Here is a 20,229-nt window from a genome sequence, read left to right as displayed (position 1 = left end):
TCGGATGCATCAATCTAGAGCAAGCATGTCCAACTCAAAGGCTAACATGGGCCAAATAAACAAGGTTTAAGTTTATGTGGGCCACAAAAAAACAAAAGCTTCAATTTTCATAGAAATATAGGTTTATTTCGATAGAGACATGCTGAATACAAAGGGCTGAAATGAGTAATTGTTAACATAAAATAATAAAGCATTTTAATAAAAATTAATATTTTTTCTTGAATAAGCGTAATGCAAATAAACCTATTTTTCTTGTTCTCCGAAAGCAAAATATTTCTTGTTGCACACACCAAACAAGTCAGTACAAAACGTGGCAATCAGCTGCTAAAATAGTCACTGCTTTCGGAGAAATGATGCACCTGTGTGTAAGGCACGTAAGGGAAATGAATGCAACACGATTATAGTAATCAGTTATCAGCGAACGTTGTAGTTCATTATTAATAATTATATTTAACAGGATATTGTAAAAATTAAGTTACAAAATTTTTATTAAAATGTTCCTTACATACCATTATACTGGCTGGGCAGCAAAAATACTCATTGTGGGCCACAGGCAGCCTGCAGGCCACAAGTTTGACATGCTTGAAGTCACTCAACCTTTCTCCTCCTTCTCAGATTTATTCCCCACCCTCCTTCCCCCTTCTACCTGCCTCATCATCTCTTGCCTGGACTACTACTGCCCCCTACCTCTAACCTTGTCCACTGTTTAATTCATTTACTTCCCAGTCACCATCCCAGTATGAAAACTCCTTAATGTTACAAGTATACAGACACTGGGGTAGGGTGAGGGTGGATCAATCGGTGAAATTCCATAAGAGTGACCTATAGTTAGTAATGGGAGTGTAAGTTGGAGTAGCAAAAGAAATTAAGAATCTTTGCCTCATAGGATTGTATTTATACTCAAGAGTAATCTAAATATTCTCTTTTGGATTTATTCCTTATCGACAACTTAGATATGCAGAAATGGTTTGGCTTTTTTTTATAGATGGCTAACATGTTACAAGTGTGAACATGATATTTGTACCAGTGCCCAAATTAGCATCTTCCAAATCCAGAGAAGCAAGTCTGACCCAGGCCTTCCCTGAGTCGCAGAGGAATAATAGCTGCATCCAGGAACCACACTATGTAGCAAAAGGGATCTTAAAATTAATAAAGATCACCTTTATTCTGAGTAAAAAGTTCATATGCAGGGGATTTTAATGAAATGTATAAGTACTTAAATCCCATCAAACTTTGGAAGTGTCAACTATCAGTCATGTGTCTTGAGCAATCATTTAAGATACTCAAGGATTATGTGTTTAAGGTGTTCATGCTCCAAGTACTGTGTGCTTTCCAGTTTTATTCCAAGTAAAAGCAAAAGAGGGTGAGACATTATTTTTAAAGGAAGCTTTTGAAGTTTCTTTGTCTTACTCATTTTCTGTGAGAAAGCCAGTGCTTCAGAGGGCTGTATCTCTATGACCAGGGTATGGAGACACCGTCCTGTGCAGTGCACCGACGGGCTTTCAGGGGCGGCATTGGCGCTGAGACAGAGTGCAGCATCTCAGAGGTCCCCAGGTGGGGCCTTGTCAATGTGCAGGGGGAACCCTGGAGCTGGAGGGAAGAGCCTCCCAAGATGGACAAGGGGGACAGGGCCACGCTCAGCAACAGCAGGCAGCATTTTCTGCTCAGAAGCAGGAGACACTCACCTTCTTCCTCATGAACAGACACCTCCACTTACTCCCTTGGAAAGCTGTCTGAAAAGTCTTGCCTCAGAAGACAGGCACCCCCATTCATTCCATCTCAGAAAAAAAGCCAGTGAAACACATAACAGGGCAGAAAGAGGCTCAAGTCTGTCTGAGCAGTTACCAAACCCTCATCCAAAGTCCAAGTTTCAGTGACAAAGCTAAAATGCTGCCGTAAGCAAGAACTGTCATCAGTGCTGAAGAATAAGGTTCTGAGAATACGGAGTTCCAAGAACAGTCAACGATGCATCTAAAACTAAAGTTTTCCATTTTCCCGCCTCTATCATCTAATAGAGAAATTAAACTGCAAAGAATCTGAGAAGTAGCGCTACTTACTTTACCTTCTTCATTCCGATAGAGACAGTTTCTCAGAAGCTGCATGGCGGTGCTTAACTCTTTAACAAAGCCATCCTCCTGTTCAAACAGAAGCAGTCGAAGGATGTGAGCACAAGGGCATGTTCCACCTTTATGTACAGCATTCCTTCCCTTTGGTCCCATTACCATGCAGCCACGTGCTCGCTGCCCTGACCACCATCACTGTGCAGGCACTGACAAGCTAATGATCTCTGAAAGGTGACCGTATCTCAAGAAGTGCATCCACCATGAAAAAGCCATTTCTGTTCCATCGAGCATGGAGGAACTGAGATATATAAGCTCCATGCTCCCTCTCAATAAAATGAAGCAGGTACTAACTGGTTTTCAATCATATCAGTGCTGGCTGACTTTCTCCATGACGAAGTAAAGGCCTCTGCCTGGAGAGAGGAGGCAGGAAAAGAAACTGCACACACCTAACACCCTGCATCAATAAAACTATTACACATGGCTTCCTCTCAGTGTCTAATCAAATGCAGCAGAAACTAGTTATTACATAAAGCATGTTCTACTGGCCTTGGCTATATAGATACATGTATATTTATATGTTCATAAACACACACACGTCCATTTTCTCAAGGAGCCTATGTGGCAGATCTTTTTAACCAGAGTTATTATTATTAACAGTTTTTATGTGACAGCAATGGCTATTTTGAGTTTATATGGACATGCCATTTGAGTCCAGTAGACTAAACACTAGAAAGAGACACTCAGACATCATGGAAAGCAATAATCAGAGGTTTGGAATGTCAGCTCTCCAACCACCTGGATCTGGGCAAATACTGGCTTTATCAATTACTAGTTATATGACAGTGTTGTCATGAGTGGACACGGGGTAGTAAATAGGAAGATGTTAGAATAGTGCCTGGCACAGTGAGTTACAGCTCATTCCTAGTGTGCCTGTGCTCACTGTGAAATAACTTCTTTCAGTTGTATATAAAATTTATCATGCACACTCCAAAATGTTTAAAACTATATAATATATACATTTCATTTAAATGTACACACACACACAACCTGCTAATGTAGAAATCACATTAATTTATCTGTGCCTTCCTTCTAAATCAGACACTCATTTCAACCAAATGTTGGTGTCATTTCTAAGCACAAGGGCATTAGCGAGAGGATCCCTTCACGTGCCGAGTTCTAGAATCTGCCACCTTTTTCCTGAGTGCGGCTTTCCCTGGCCTCAGGGAATCGAGGCTCAGCTGGGCACTGATATGCTTCATCTGTTCAATGCAGTTGTCGATGAGATCAGCTGAAAGACAAGAACCAGAACTAGTGAAAGGCTATGCCATTTCCCAGTAAGCCAACATCATATGTATCAATCAAATTCTCAGAAATTACATTTTACTCCTGACCAGCTCCATGTCAGTATTTTCAGTGAGAGAATAATGAATCAGAGGGAAAATATAAGAGAACTAATATGCTAAAGCCTACTTGTTTTCAGCTTATTACAATACTCCCAAAATCCAGTTACATTCTGAGGAATGCATAATTTGTTTCAGTAGCAAATCACAAGTGAAATTAGTGGACTTGATGGTGCTGTTACTGTCCTCCAACTCTAAGACCAATGTTCTCTCCTTCCAGATGAGAAACTGCAATTGTCTAAGGGGAAATTTATATTAAAATACAGGTTCATCTAGTGCTATTGTTATCACCATCAAAACTATGTGGTGTGCTTTTTATTTTCAGGTATATAACATGTACTTGTGGTCAATAACATCCTATCTAATAAAAGAGTAATATGCAAATTAACCATCACCCCGCCACACACACAAGCCATGCCAACTAGCCAATCAGGAGCGAGTATGCAAATTAACCCAACCAAGATGGCTGCGGCCACGGAGCTGCAGCATGCAGGAGGCTTGGGTTTCCCTGGCAATGGAGGAAGCCAAACTTCCCTGCCGCCCTGGCCGGCCCAGGCCTACACTCAAGGCTACAAAGTTTCAATTATAGAAGATAAATAAATCCCAACAAAAACGGCGGCAGCCACAGAGCTGGAGAGAGCAGGAGGCATGAGTTGCCCCCGGCGATGGAGGAAGCCAAGTTTCCACAGCCTTGGCCTGCATTGGCCTCCGCTTAAGGCTACAAAGTTTCAATTATAGAAGATACATAAATCCCAACAGAAATGGCTGCCGTCACGGAGCAAGCAGGAGGCTTGGCTCCACTCAAGGCTACAAAGTTTCAATTATAGAAGATAAATAAGTCCCAGATACCAGGGCCTCCGCTTGGGTCACCGGGGGGGTGTGGCCGACCTGCAAACCACCACAGGCCCCTCGCCCAGGCCGCCCCACGCCCCAAGGGAACCCCCACCCTGATCCAGGACACCCTTCAGGGCAAACCAGCTGGCCCCCACCCGTGCACCAGGCCTCTATCCTATCTATGTTGATTGACCACCACTCCAACACACAAGACTGCTGGCCCCATGTGGACACAAGATGGCTGCCACAAGATGGCCAGCAGGGGAGGGCAGTTGGGAGGGACCAGGTCTGCAAGGGAGGGCAGTTGTGGGTGATCAGGCCAGCAGGGGAGGGCAGTTGGGGGCGATTAAGCCTGCAGGGAAGGGCAGTTAGCGGTGACCAGGCCAGCAGAGGAGGGAAGTTGGGGGAGACCGGGCCTGCAGGGAAGGGCAGTTGGGGAGGGACCAGGCCTACAGGGGAGGGTAGTTTGGGGTGACCAGGCCTGCAAGGGAGGGCAATTAGGGGTGACCAGGCCTGCAGGAGAGGGCAGTTAGGGGCAAACAGGCTGGCAGGGGAGCAGTTAGGCATCAATCAGGCTGGCAGGGGAGTGGTTAGGGGGTGATCAGGTTGGCAGGCAGAAGTGGTTAGGGGCAATCAGGAAGGCAGGCAGGCGAGCAGTTGGGAGCCAGCAGTCCTGGATTGTGAGAGGGATATCTGACTGCCTGTTTAGGCCCAATCCCGGGATCGGGCCTAAAAGTGCAGTCAGACATCCCTCGAGAGGTCCCATATTGGAGAGAGTGCAGGCTGGGCTGAGGGACACCCCCCCTCCCGCCCCCATGCACAAATTTCGTGCACCGGGCCTCTAGTTTATTATAAAATTAGAGGCCCAGTGCATGAAAATTCATGCACTGGAGGAAGGGTCCCTCAGCCCAGCCTGCCCCGTCTCACAGTCCTGGAGCCCTCAGGGGCGGGAGGCAACCCAGCGATCAGGGAAAGGCGATGCCCCCATCACACCTCTGCTGCTGCCACTGCCGATAGCACAAGCCTCAGCCGGCCCTGGTTACCTGAGCCTTGGGCGGCCCTGGGTGGCTGGGCAGTCGCCATCCGAGGCTTGCCTGCACCTTGGGCTGGCCCTGGGTGCCTGGGGGGCTGAGGGGACTGGGGGACTTTGGAGGCAGGCGCGTGGCAACACCTTTCCGCACCTGCCACCCAGCAGGGCTGAGGGGACTGGGTGTCGCCATCTTGTAGCTGTAGGCACTGCCATCTTTGAGGGCAGGGCAGTCAATTAGCATATTCCCTCTTTATTAGATAGGATTGAGTGGTGTTACTTATTAAGCCTCTATAATATTTAGATATTTTCTAGAGTAGGAATCACTGCACAAAAAATAATCTACACATGTAATCTTTATATTTCAAAAGTAATGCACGTTTAACTATTTTTTAGCAACACTATAAGTTTTTTTTACATGTAGAGTCCATAAAAAATTAAAACAAACAAGCAGTACACCTGAATTGACATATGGCACAAAAACACATGGTCAGGCGACCCACCTTTCAAAGCAAGCTTCTGAGCCCTCCTACTGACAGCCAGCAGCGACAACAGCACGTTTGCAGCCACTCTCTTCAAGACATCTTTGGAGGGTTTCCCTTCGTAGCACTGTGAAGGTAACAGAATACCTGCATGTTATGTCCCCTAAATATAGGCAATCTGCCTTTCTCCTTGAGCCCCCACACACCCCCACCAGGGTTTTTCATCGGTGCTGCTTCCCTCCTATTGTCAAGTAAACTCTATCGGTCACATTACAGAATGCCCACATTCTGGATGTGTCTGTCTGCTACCCTGTGAAGATTTTCTCATTTTCTCTCTTCTGTGCTTCCCGTTTACTGGTGTTCTAGCTCTAAAGACCTGACTCAAAACAGGTGAAATCTTTTGTGATACTATTCTCATGTGGGTATATGTACACATTTTATTACAATTTCAAGGGGTTCAATTCCTGCGTCTGAATCAAGAAGTTCACAATTTGATTTCTAAATATTAGGTAATTCTAATTTCATAACTTTTCCTTCTACCAGTAATTTTCAAAATGATCCAGCTAGAATATCATGATTAAAATTGAGCTTAAATGATAACTTGACATAAAATATACAACAGCATGATTACTAGACGCAACTCCACTTTCTCCTGAGGCTTGTACTTGGCAATGTGACTGGAGGCACCTGCAGAGAGGGGGCAGTGATTCCACCTTAGCCATCTCAGGCTGCTGCCCCCACAGGAAGGTCTCTACCTGGCCAGTGGGTTAGATGTTAGATGCCTGGGGACAGGGGTGCTTGATAAAGATCACGTTGAGTGTAACCAGGAAGAAGGGGGGAAAGGCAGGAAATATTATAGGATGATGAAATAATTTGGAGTAAATCCTAAAGTCAACCATGAGAATCCTAATTTGTCTATAAACTCAATCTTCACTAATAATAGGAAAACTGCTCTTCTCTATACATACTTATTGAAACTGCACACATTAGTGATATGAGAAAACCAAATTGATCTCACTGAAAAGTACTACTCATCTACTAACTGTAGAATGAAGATACAATTCCTTTTTTTACTTTGTCTTAAACTAGCCTGGGCCCTTTAACAAAAATCACATATTCATGTCCTTCAGTTTACATGAACAAAAAGAATATGACTTATTAGGAAACACAGTTTAAATAATCGGTTAATGTATCCATATCCACTTTATATATTTTGTAATTTAGAAGAAATGGAGGGGAAAATTAGCTAATCATTAGAAAAATCATTGAGGTACCCTGTGGCTCATTTTCCTTGACCAAAAAGGTAACAGCGTAAGATTATAAACAATAACTTTTGTAATATTATAAAAATTTAAGAGAAAAATAAGGGCATGGTAAACTGAACAAATTTCTTCTACGTGCATTGTTTTAACTTGATTTATCATCCCTATGTGGATCCATGTTTATCACAAGTCCAATCATAGTTCCTTGAAACATAGTACCACTAACAAGCAAGAGAAAGTAGCTGAGGAATAAAACAGCCAGCCTGCAGGTCTCTGAATTCATCTGGTCAGGACTGGTTGGAGGGACCAGTCATGGCTGTGGTCAAGGCTCCCAGAATTGCTGGCATGCTGGCATTAACAGGGGAGGGGTCAGCAAGCTGCTCTCATCGAGGGAAAGAAATCCATGTTGGCTCCATGAGTCATCAAACTCCCTGAAGAAGAGCATGTCTGTGAGAGCCAGGACTCCCTCCCCAGAAAAAAGTGTTCCACCAGAGCCAAAGTTCCAAAATTAGTAATGCTTTGGATAAGAGCTGGGGGAGGACTTTTGTCAAGGTGTGGATTTGAGTTTCCTGTTACTATATTCTTTAAGGTACAAAATCGGGCTCAATTAATCATTGGGAATAAAACCTCGTGTTCTGATGTAGAATGAGATCAGTGGAACAGTGTCCAGTTTTGGTTTTAAAATGAAGAAAAATTGAGTGGACTGAGCAGGGTCATTGCTACAGGAAAGCCATGGCCTCCTGAGAAGTGACATTGAGAAATGCTTTGAGGTCTTTTTTCCCCTAGAGATCCAATTTCTGAAGGAGCTGCTGGAGAGAGACAGAAGAGAAAACATCAAGGGACCCCTTATCAGGCTCTTATCAGTGCTCAGAGGCAACCATAGTCTGTTGGGCAAGAGAGCCAGGTCCCGTGAGGAGCCCCGTGACCCCTCCCAGGCAGGTCTGAGCTGGCCGGGCAGCTGTCCTGCCTCTGTCCGCCAGTCTGCATTCTAGCTTGCTCAAGGCTGCTATGCACAGGCAGTCCTGCCAGAGGATCTGTATCTGCAGGATGCTCCCAGGCAGAAAAGGGCAAAAGTCCCCAAATCCTAAGCAGCAAAGGGATGGTAGCAAGTCAGCGGATAGGAAGCACCTTCTGCTCACCCGGAAATGGAAGCAATACCTCACCTCTCAGTGAGAAGACAAAAGCAAGATGCCACATGGTTACTGCAAAGGAGGATTCTTAATATTGGAATGTATAGTAATAACTTCTACCTGAAAACACTATTGTGCCACTTAGGAAGCACTTGTTTTTATGATTAATCTATTTATAAAATAACAATAGTGATTTTTGGTTTTTGATGAAAAAAACCTTGGTTCATATTTTAGGATGACAAAAAAAATAATTTAAAAGATAAAACAGGTATCAGAGCCTGGAAGGGGAGCATTTTCTCACACATGTGACAACCAGGTCTCCCTACTTCTATATACATAACCTCCTTAAACACATGTAATTCATTTATAAAAATCAAACGTCACTTAGGTGAACATATTTTCAAAGATATAAACTGTTTTTAACATAGCAATAAATTGTGAATTAAACCTTCATCCCCAAAGCATACCCAGTGGCCATATGACACATTATTGTGTTGAACTGCTGGACTTAGATCACTAATACTTCATTCTGAATTTTTACATCATATTCTGGTTAACATTACAGGTTGGCACTGGGTAAGAAATAATTTAACTTTATATACTCTTCTGTTATTTCAATGGTCATGAGTATTAATTACTTTTTAAATCAAATGATTAAAAATATTTTTATAAGACCAAGACTGAAAGTAAAGTGTTTTGTTTTTGTTTTGTTTTTTTATTCTCACCCAAGGATATTTTTATTGATTTAGAGGAAAGGAGAAACATTAATCGGTTGCCTCCTGTATGCACCCTGAGTGAAGATCGAACCCGCAACCTTTTGATGTATGGCATGATGCTCCAACCAGCTGAGACACCTGACCAGGTCTTAGAGTAAAGTTTTAAAGAAATCAAATCAAAAAATCACGTACCTGAATAATGGCTTCATTAAGTTGTTCTAGAGACTTCTGGTTTTCCTGAGTTTTATCTAGAAGTGAAGCCACTGTTGAATTGGGGCATGAATCTGTTTTATCCTTATCCCGAAGACGCCTCTTTGCTTCTTCAGTCAAGAGAATAGAAAGGAACTGCAGGCTGGCAGTGCAGAGAGAGGGGCAGGTGGTAGACAAACCCACACATTTGCAGAACATATCTAGAAAAAAAGATAATCCCATATGTAAATATTTTAAAATTTCCTCCAAAAAAAAGTGAACCAGATTGATCTGATTAATTTTTAATTAAGTAAAGTGATCAGTAGTTCAAGTACCACAAGAATAACTCTACTATTTAAAAGTAATTTGAATAGTACTAAGACAACATACTGAATCAAGGAATCTCCTTAATTTTTGTTTTATCCTTTTTATCTGAGCTCTAGAGTTAACTTTTTAATTTTTATTTCAGTGTTAATCTAAAAAAAAGTTAATGTAGCCCTAGCTGGTTTGGCTCAGTGAATAGAGCATCGGCCTGCAAACTGAAGGGTCCCAGGTTCAATTCCGGTCAAGGGCACATGCCCAGGTTGCGGGCTCAATCCTCAGTAGGGGACATGCAGGAGGCAGCTGATCAATGATTCTCTCTCATCATTGATGTTTCTATCTCTCCCTCTCCCTTTCTCTCTGAAATTAAAAAAAAAAAACTTTAATGTAACTGTACTCTAAAGTATCTAGATTAGCAACTTATAAGTGTGACTGTGTTTCCACTTTCAAACAAGTTGATGCCAACCAACTTAAAGCAAGACTTAGTATGCAGTGTTGGACCGATGCAGGAAACATGGTTTCACAGTAGCTCTGAGAACAGAGTGAGTTGAACCCATCTGCAAACAACAGAGTGGAAAGAACAGGCAAACCAACTCAGAAGAACTGAATAGTCATTATTCATCTCCTGCTGTGAGCACTGATTAATTTAATCAAGAGAACATTTGCTTCATTACATTAATTTTATTAATTTGATAGCACTGGTTTATAATTTTATTGTCTTACTTTTATATTATTTTGGATTCATACTTGTGTAAGAGTTGTAATCATGAGAATTTCTACCTAGATTTAGGCTACAGAAATTTTTATGTTCTTAAGTAACATAAGGAAAATAATTTAATCAGCAGTGGGGTTTCATGAGAATTCTGTTCATGTAAATAATGTCTTAAATATTAGTCAAGTTTGAAAGTTTGAGCAAAGATTATTATAGACAATGTAAGTTATTGAGTGACCAAAAGGTATTTTAAATGTATATGTGTACATGGAATAGAGAAAAAAACAAAACAAAACAAAAAACAACTCCATGGCAAGTGATCATTTTTATTAGTTATGATTTCACTAACATCACTAATATCAAAGTTAATTTTCATGTAGTATGTTACTTTTGATTAGCACCATTATTATCTAAAACTCTCCGTGTGTTTTGCAGAAAGACTTTGAATTTAATGTCTTTATTTTATCACTAGAGAAAGAGTGTCAGGTCAACAGGCTTAAATCAGGGTCAGCAACCTTTTTCTGCCAAGGCCTGGGCAATGAATGAATATTGTAAGCTCTGTGGGTCATGGGCCTTTGTCACAACTGCTCAACACCACCACCGAGGCAGGAGAGCAGCCTGGGCAGTGAGGGAGCGAGTTCAGTGCAGCCATGTTCCAGTAAAAGTGTATTTACAAAACAAATGATGGACCATGCAGACCAGCTGGCTGAGGTTCCCCGTGAGCCCCATAAAGCACCTTGCTTTACATTATTAGTGGCTCAGCTGGTAAATAAACCCCATGGATGCATACGGAGAATCTCAGTCTTACTCAGTCAATCTCTTCCAATATTTATCTCTTTTAACAAAATAATGATCTCTAAATGGATGCTATTCCCCTTAGAGTAAACTCAGAACTCCTATATCGAGGAATCTAACAATTCCATTTCTTGTTAAACATGTATTTTCCCATAAATCTTACTTCAGAAATACACTCTGGTTAAAAAATATATCATCCATTTAATTTTACAGAATGACCAAATGATAAAATAAAATGTGAAAATAAGTCAACTGAATTAGTGATAACTTGGAAACTTAAATTCAATTATGAAGACTTTTAAACTGGTTATTTTTTTAAAGTAACACAAATGTTACTTATAAACAGTTATGTAAAAAAGGCTCCTGCTATGCAAAAATTTAGATGAGACTTTATGAAAAATTAAAGACAGTAGTTATTTTAAAAATAATCAATCGTTTAAAAATAATCATTTATTTACTCTCGTCAGTAACTATTATATGGAAAACATAAAAATAACTACATTACATTTCTGTGCTGTAAGAAAAGCCCTGTGACTTGAGATTAGACACTTTTACTAGAACTCTCCATGTGACTGTGTACACGGGATGCTATGTGCACATTTACTCACACTAAATGCACGCATGTAAGGCAAGAGCCCAGTTCACACCAACTCAAGAAAATCTATCTCATTGTTTTGTAATCATGTCATATTGTATCTTCATAATGCCACAGGCTTTTCTTACCTGTGTTTTGGTACCCTGAAATGTGTTTCAATTTTTCTAAAATGCACTTTGGAGGCTCAAGAACACTACAAATGTCTTGAAGCAAGCACCTGGGTTTCTCTTTCATGGGCCATGCCATAATAACTTAATTTTAGAGAATACATTATTATATAAAATCATAAATAACGATCATCTTCATTTGTATGAGCAGAAGATACCAAGCCAGTGACAGCAGCTCCTTACCAACCACTGCCGCCCAGTGCTTGGCCAGGCCCGTCGTGATGGGTGGCAGCGAGGCAGTTCCTGCTTTCCTCAGGAGTGTGGCCAGGAGGTTAAATAAATGTGTCCACGTCTGATAAAATGCCAATGCTAACTCTGCATCTATCAAGTTAATCAAGACATATCAAGTTATTAATGCAAAACAAAAGAACTTTTTAAAATACGAAACTCACCAGCCACTTCGTTATATTTAAAATAAGAGGGATGTACTTGTCAAATGGAGACAAACATAATTCAGCAGGAATTTACTTCAATTAATTTCTCTTTTGTATTGCTTCTTAAATATCTCTCTCTTCCACCTTCCTATAGACAAATAAATACACACACACTGGCACATCTCCTCTTATTAAAGCACATTCGACAACAATCAGGAAGTATGGCAAACTGAATATTAAGCCATAACTTCAGAAGTTCTTATTGGGCACATTGTAAAAACATGTCGTTGTTTGTGTTACTTCTATAAAAGTGAAGGTTCTCCTGTTTTCTCTTCCCCTCTAGCAGCTTTGTGTATACCAAGGTCATGGCAGAGAAGAGAATTTCTTTGAAGAACCAGAAGAGTACTGCCTTACAAGAAAGCTATGACACAGAAGAGGATCTGCAGCTTTGCCTATGACTGACGATGGCCCAATGAACCTTCTAGGGCAGTGGTTCCCAATGTGGGGCACACGCCCCACAGGGAGGCAATTTGACTTTTAAGGGGAACAATTCGAGAATGAGTTATTAACAGTGGATTTTTTGCATTTATGGTTCTAGGGGCCTCATATACAGTATATAAATACATATTATGACATATTTATGCATTTCAGTTCTCTATTATGTTTTGAAACTTTATTTGCTATTTTTTCATATCACTTCATATTATTATTTTTTAACAATTTCTTAGTGATTTCTTCCTCAGTACTTCATCTGTCCTTTCGTTCTTTTATTTTTCTCTTTCATGGATGCCATGTGCTTTGAAAGCTTGTTTAGAACAAGTTAAGGGCCTTTTAGGCTTCCTCCATGTGAATAGGAGTTCACTTTTTGAATAATAAGAATTATATGTCACAGGGGGGCATCAGGATTTTAGAGATGCCTAGGTGGGGCATGGACAAAAAAAGGTTTGGAGCCACGGTTCTAGGGTAAGGACAGCTAGTCCCTTCTCTCTGCTGGGCACATGGGAGCTGGAGGGCAGCCAGTATCGTAGGACTGTCTTCTATGCCTGCACCTCTGCCCACTGCTGTCTAACTCCATCACCATGCAAACCGAGGACTTCCTTCTTGGTGTTCTTCAGCATCCACTGGGCACCTGGAAAGAGCACCCTCTAGACAGTTTGGATAACTATCCTTGGTATTTCTCTACCTTTTTGTTATTGGCATATGGTTTCTCATCACGAGCCCTATTAAATATTAATTTCATAGATATTATATCTGTTGATGTACTATCTGTATATCCAGACTTTACACATAAAAAGAGTAAGTGTAAAGCTTACTAATTTTATTCAATACAGGCTTAAGGGGGCCAAATAAAATATTTAAGTTGGAAGTTAAATCCTATCTAATAAAAGAGTAATATGCAAATTGACCGTCACCCCAAGACACAAGATGGCCACCCCCTTATGGTCAAAAATGGCTGCCCCATGTGGACACAAGATGGCCGCCACAAGATGGCCTCCAGGGGAGGGCAGTTGTGGGCAGTTAGGGGTGACCATGTCAGCAGAGGAGGGCAGTTGGGGGTGACCAGGCTGGCAGAGGAGGGCAGTTGGGGGGTGACCAGGCCAGAAAGGGAGGGCAGTTGGGGGGGACGAGGTCAGCAGGGGAGCGCAGTTGGGGGGGCAGGCCTGCAGGGGAGAGCAGTTGGGGGGGACCAGGTCTGCAGGGGAGGGCAGTTGGGGGGGACCAGGCCTGCAGTGGAGGGCATGTGGGGGGGACCCAGGCCTGTAGGGGAGGGCAGTTGGCGGGCAGGGGGGGAAACCAGGCCTGCAGGGGAGGGCAGTTAGGGGTGACCAGGACAGCAAGGAGGGCAGTTAGGGGTGACCAGGCCAGCAAGGGAGGGCAGTTGGGGGGGGCAGGCCTGCAGGGGAGGACAGTTGGGGGGGACCCAGGCCTGCAGAGGAGGGCAGTTGGGGGGAACCAGGCCAGCAGGGGAGGGCAGTTGGGGGAGACGAGGCCAGCAGGGGAGGGCAGTTGTGGGGACCAGGCTTGCAGGAGAGGGCAGTTGGAGGGGACCAGACCTGCAGCGGAGGGCAGTTGTGGGTGAGCAGGCCAGTAGGAAGGGCAGTTAGGGGTGACTGGGCTACCAGAGGAGGGCAGTTGGGGGAGACCAGGCCAGCAGGGGAGGGCAGTTGTGGGGAACAGGCCTGCAGGGGAGGGCAGTTGGGGGGGACCCAGGCCTGAAGGGGAGGGCAGTTAGGTGTGACCAGGCCAGCAGAGGTGGGCAGTTAGGGGTGACCGGGCCAGCAGGGGAGGGCAGTTGGGGGCGACCAGGCCTGCAGGGGAGGGCAGTTAGGGGCGACCAGACTGGCAGGGGAGGACAGTTAGGGGTGACCAGACCAGCAGGGGAGGGCAGTTAGGGGCAATCAGGCCGGCCGGGGAGCAGTTAGGTGTTGATCAGGCTGGCAGGGGAGTGGTTAGGGGGTGATCAGGCTGGCAGGCAGCAGCGGTTAGGGGCAATCAGGCAGAGGCAGGCAAACAGTTGGGAGCCAGCAGTCCTGGATTGTGAGAGGGATGTCCAACCGCCCAGAGGGATTGGGCCTAAATGGGTGGTCAGACATCCCTCAAGGGGTCCCGGATTGGAGACGGTGCAGGCTGGGCTGAGGGACATTTCCCCCCACTTTCGTGCACGAATTTCATACACCAGGCCTCTAGTTAAAAATAAAAAGGCTATTAACATTTAACTTTAAAACTGAACACCTTTTAGGGTAATTTATTCATATAGTAAAATGTGTCAAATTATATACGAAAATTGCAAATTATATAAGTATATACTAAATATAATCAATTTTTGTAGTATTCAAAACTTTTATTTTTCCAGAAAAAAAATTTAATTTCTTAAAAAATATTTAGCGAACTTTTAACTTTTGCTAGATATGAGAAAGTAACTTTTAACTTAACCACTTACTAGATATGCATTCAGATATTATAGATATTTCCTTTTCATCACTTGATATAATTAACTATATAATTAAACAGTAATATAGATACTATTTTTATTTAATTCTCAAAGCCCAAGTCACACATAAAAGCAACAAAATCAATGAGAACATCCACAAGGCAGTCAGTGGCAACCAAGATGCACAGGCCACCTCTCGCCCTGTGATGTTGGGATCAAGCATTGAAACAAGTCCTCCAGTTGCAGCCATCAGTTTTTTAGCACTGATCTTGCATCTCCCTTGTATATCTCCCATGAGCTCAATTTGATGCTTCTCAAATGATAGCCGAGAAAACCCAGTAAGAGAATTAAATACTGAGGAATGAGATTTTATTGGGTAGAGTTGAGCTTTGGAGGGCCACAAACCACTGTAATAGCTAGAATTGTTCTCCCATCCCTTTCCTGCAATAATCAATTTTTGCTCCTTTTGGGGGAGGGGGGGTTGATGTCGCACTAGTTGAGAATGCATGGTCTAACCTACTTAGCTTAGTTAGGACATCACTGCCACTTGTAAAATTTTCAGGTAGGGAGTTATTGTGCCTCTAGCATTGGGGTAATTCTAACACTGATGAGACACAGAGGACTGGCTTAGCTGAGAATCATAAAACATTCACATACCAGACCAAAAACCAAGCCAATCCATAAAATTCAAAGGACTAGATAGGAATGAATGGATAGGCAGAGAATTGCCAAATGACCAATTACTTCCTTATGAACTATTTTAGACAGGCATTACGTATTAATTTTGATAACAATCCTATTTTTTTAAAAAAAATTATTAATTTCAGAGAGGAAGGGAGAGGGAGAGAGAGACAGAAGCATCAATGATGAGAGAGAATCATTGATTGGCTGCCTCCTGCACGCCCCCTACTGGAGATCAAGTCCCCAACCCAGGCAAGTTCCCTGACTGGTAATTGAATCATGACATCCTGGTTCATAGGTAGATACTCAACCACTAAGCCATACCGGCCAAGCCCTACTTTTTTTTTTAATTGTCTCTACTACTAAGTAGCATATTCAACTTTTCATCAGTAGCATATTTAATCTTTTCAGACCTTACGAAAAATTTGATATTATATGCTAGACTTGCTTATAATTCTTACTGCAAATGAGTTATTAGTAGGTCATCTGGCCTTAGCAGAGTTTATAAGAATAATTAATACAACTCATAGTACTTCCTCACACTCCATAAAGAACTTTACCCCCATTTATACTGACAACACAGGGATAGTCCTTTATTACACCATAGATTTCCCTCAGGTGGTCTCCTGGCACCACTTACCACATCCAAGCTATAAAACACGTTATAAAACCTTCTAAAACACTGGCAAAAAGCAACCTAAAATGTAACCTTGAAGTGGATAACTAGTGCAGAATAAGATTTTTTTCTTCAATATTATTTATTTCCATGCTAAATTTAAAAAATAAAGCTTACCAAACAGATCTTTGGTGCATATGGTAAGAACTCGGATGATGTTTGTAATAAGAGGTTTCAGAAGCTCATCCTGAATCACAAGGTCAGGATCTACCAATAAGCATGACTGCAAAAGCCTGGACAAAGATGCCAGGTACTCGAGGAGAAAGGACACCTATCAGCAAAAGGAGATAAAGTGAAACAAGCATATCAGAGAAAAAGCCCATCTCAGTGATAATGTATTTTACTTTTCTATGCATTTTAAGTCACTTTTTTGTAGTAAGTTAATAAAAGGCTAAAAAAATAGTAATCATAATTTTCAAAGATCTTAAATTGAACACATAGCAGACAAAGCATTATTTTTCTCATAAGCATATCGTTAATGGCCACATTAACCACCATCAACTATAATAGTAACATCAAACCAGACAATATTTATAAAGTCAACTATTGAATTCCATTTAGAAAAAAGAAACCCTTAGAAAGGTTTATAAATATAATTTTTCAAGTAGCTAAATTGTAAAATCAATATTCTGAATGAAGCAGAAAAGGGCATTCCAAAGCCATAAAGCCTATAATTTTGCAAAGAAAGAAAGAAAAATTACAAAATACTCTTCAAGGTACACAACTGGGGGTTGGGGGAGGTAGCCTAATGCCTAATTATTACTACAAATAAAATGCAAATCATCTGAAGTTTGCCCTCAACTATCCTTCAGCATAAAAATACTACTCTTAATTACAAAGGTAAAATTCAATCTTCCTCAATATTACCAATAAAACCATCTCTGGAATGTTGCTTGTAATATTGTAAGAAGTATTAAAAACTGACAAAAGTACTTTTTAAAAATATAATTCCCTGTATAGGCAAAAATTAAAGAATAAGCTGTGACGTCTCATTTATCCTTTATCCCCAGGAAATGAGATAGTCCACACAAATCAACTTCAGAGAGATATTCTGAAGCCCCTCTCTGTACAGGTGTATACACGTATACACACACACACACACACACACACACACACACATTTTCTTCCCACCTCATCCTGAGGCCATTAACTTCATGTGACTGTTGTGAAGATTACATAAATGATACATGAATGAACACCTGCCATGGGACAGGTGCTGTATTGACAGAGGACTCAATGGTACACATAAATCAGGCAAGGCCCTGCCTTCGTGGGGCTCTTCATAACCTCTGACTTCATCTGCCCTCATGTTCTGCACCAGCCCCACCCCCGCCTTGCTGCTTTTTGGCCAAACATACCCCTGCTCTGTCCCACAGGACTAGCTTCCTCACTTACTTCAAGTCGCATGTCACTGTCTGAAAGGCCTCCTGACCACCTTATATCGAAAAACTCTACCTTCCCAACTATGACATCACTTCCCTTTCCCTGCTTTAGACTTTCTTCTTAGATGTCCACCAATGACATCATCAGGCATATATGGATTTGTTCTTGATCTTTGTTTTATTCACTTGGGAAGATGCTGGTTGGTATGCAGCAGGTCCTTGAGAAGGCACTTAAAGCAAACAGACACACAAACAGACACTCACCTGCGCCTGTGTGTGTTCCACTGGGGGTGACGAAGGCAGCGGGGCCTTGAGTTCCTGGACACATGTCTCTATGAGGGTGGCATCTGCAATACTGTTTAGGACAGAAAAAGAAAACCCTTCTGATGACTGGTAGGCTTCTAACTAAAGATTAGTCAGAATTTGAAGTCTGAATGTAACCTTGAATAGAATTCAAGAGAAAGGATTTTTATAAAGAAAGTCAATGTTTATAAAAAGCTATTTTGCAACACAGGAAAAGATCTTATCAGATAGATGTGGGAAGCAGAATTCTGAAGAAAAATATCTAACAAAATCTTATTAAAACATTACTTCTAATTCTCACATTAACCCCATTGAGTAGGTGTCATCAATGACACTCCAAAAAGCAGAGTAACTTTCCCAAGGCTGCAACACAGTGAATGAATGACCTCTAATTAGACCTTAAGTTGGACTGAATTAAATTATCTAAGGCCTTTCTTACTATACCATATAACCAATAAGAAAATCAGAAAAAGTTATGTCAGAGGCTTATTAATATTAGATAAATGAACGAACCAAATCATAATTCCCTAAATTCTATGAGAGTACTTTCAGTCTCCATAACTAAGTAACTCCAAATGAATTTTTTTTTTAAATATATTTTATTGATTTTTTACAGAGAGGAAGGGAGAGGGAGAGAGAGTTAGAAGCATCGATGAGAGAGAAACATCGATCAGCTGCTTCCTGCACACCTCCTACTGGGGATGTGCCTGCAACCAAGGTACGTGCCCTTGACCGGAATCGAACCCGGGACCCTTGAGTCCGCAGGCCGACGCTCTATCCACTGAGCCAAACCGGTTAGGGCTCCAAATGCATTTTTTAAATGATTTTTCAATCCATGGACATTATTCTTTTATGACCACGAGGGAGCTAAATCCCCAAACTCCTTCTTTCCAGTTAGAATGACCAAGGGGACTGAATAGTCCTTGAGTGTGGTGGAGGATAAGTAGGGCTTAGAGCCTCTGAATTTTACAAAATCAGGCTTTTTTTTTGGTGGGGGGAGGGGGGCGGGGGGGACTTAACAGTCAATATAACAAACCAATACAAGTGGTTTAATGGATCTAAAATAAAAGCTGTCAGTACAATTCTGGCAAAAGCAAAAACCTGCAGTCTAATGAGCCTACAAATGATGAAGAAATATCCAGAACATGAAGCCATATAGTGAGTCATGAATACAACTTGTGGGATTCACCTCCACCACCATGGCTCTCTGGGAGTAATTCTCTCTTACCCACAGAGCAGCTCTATGAGCCGAGCCTGTCGGAAGGCAGATGCTGTGTCTTGTGGAGCAATCACCAGGAGGCTGTCTGAGAGGCTGCAAATAGCTGACAGCAGGGGTGGGGTAACCAGGATGCATGGTCTGGGCAGGAGAGCAGAAAGGGACGAGTCATGAGGGAGCCGTGGGGACACTGTTTCAGGTTGACCTAGGATTGAAAACAAGCATAAAAATGTCACTATTTTGTTTACTTTGCCGTTTTGTGCAATAGTCTCAAACTCTGTTGATCATAGGAAAGTTCCTGAACGTGCCCAAGAGAGATGGAATTCCCTGAGTGCTTGACTAATCTCAACCCTGAGGATGGGGAGTTAGACATCCACCTCCACTGGGTGTGCGCACATACATACATGTACACTTGTGAGTGTGTCTGCATATCCATACACGCAAAACACATGAGTGTGTGCACATACATGTACACATGGGTGTCTCTGTGTACATGTACATGTGTGTGTCTGTCTTGGATAAGAGTGCAAAAGCCAAATAAGAAAGGCAGGGCATGGTTTTGTTTCCCAAGAATTCAGACACAGAGGAACAAATACACTGTCCACAGTCCTTTTTCTGAAACTATGGGGCCAGAGTGTTTAAAAATTCAAAAGTTTTAGATTTTAGAAAGATAATAATTACAAATACCATATGTTAATTAACACCTCCAGCAGGATCTTGGGCAACAGCATAATACCATCTCTGCACATAGCATGTGCACAATCACGCAGGGCAGGTGCTGCAACCACATGTACTCAGGTATGAGCGAGTGTTCTCACAAGTGAGTCTGAGAAAACTTTCAGTGTTCAGAGACTCTGGGTTTTAGAACTGACAACATGAGACTGTGGAGCTTCCCTAGAAGACTCGGCAGGGGACAGCTAACAAGAAAGCTGATCTGCCTCCAGACTCTCTTTCATGACCCTCACTCTTTAC

At 42.1% G+C, this 20,229-nt stretch overlaps 1 protein-coding gene across 5 annotated transcripts in view; it reads right to left on the bottom strand.

Annotated features, from left to right (window-relative positions):
- The window catches only part of RTTN (rotatin), a 129,590-nt gene that overhangs the window by 13,764 nt on the left and 95,597 nt on the right, over positions 1-20,229 (bottom strand). For 4 of the 5 annotated variants that reach the window (XM_080686468.1, XM_080686470.1, XM_080686469.1 and 1 more), the window contains 8 exons: positions 19,270-19,462; positions 18,003-18,093; positions 16,474-16,627; positions 11,877-12,014; positions 9,107-9,324; positions 5,828-5,933; positions 3,254-3,351; positions 2,058-2,135 (listed from right to left, as the gene is read on the bottom strand). In XM_080686468.1, coding sequence (XP_080542594.1) covers positions 2,058-2,135; positions 3,254-3,351; positions 5,828-5,933; positions 9,107-9,324; positions 11,877-12,014; positions 16,474-16,627; positions 18,003-18,093; positions 19,270-19,462 — 1,076 coding nt within the window. The remainder of the gene's footprint in view (positions 1-2,057; positions 2,136-3,253; positions 3,352-5,827; positions 5,934-9,106; positions 9,325-11,876; positions 12,015-16,473; positions 16,628-18,002; positions 18,094-19,269; positions 19,463-20,229) is intronic. The other variant, XR_013961539.1, reaches the window with a different exon arrangement.

The sequence above is a fragment of the Plecotus auritus genome (assembly GCF_963455305.1).
Source record: "Plecotus auritus genome assembly, chromosome: 8".
Lineage (NCBI taxonomy): Eukaryota > Metazoa > Chordata > Mammalia > Chiroptera > Vespertilionidae > Plecotus > Plecotus auritus.
The sequence above is the reverse complement of the archived record's forward strand: the minus strand, read 5'-3'. Positions and strand labels throughout refer to the sequence as shown.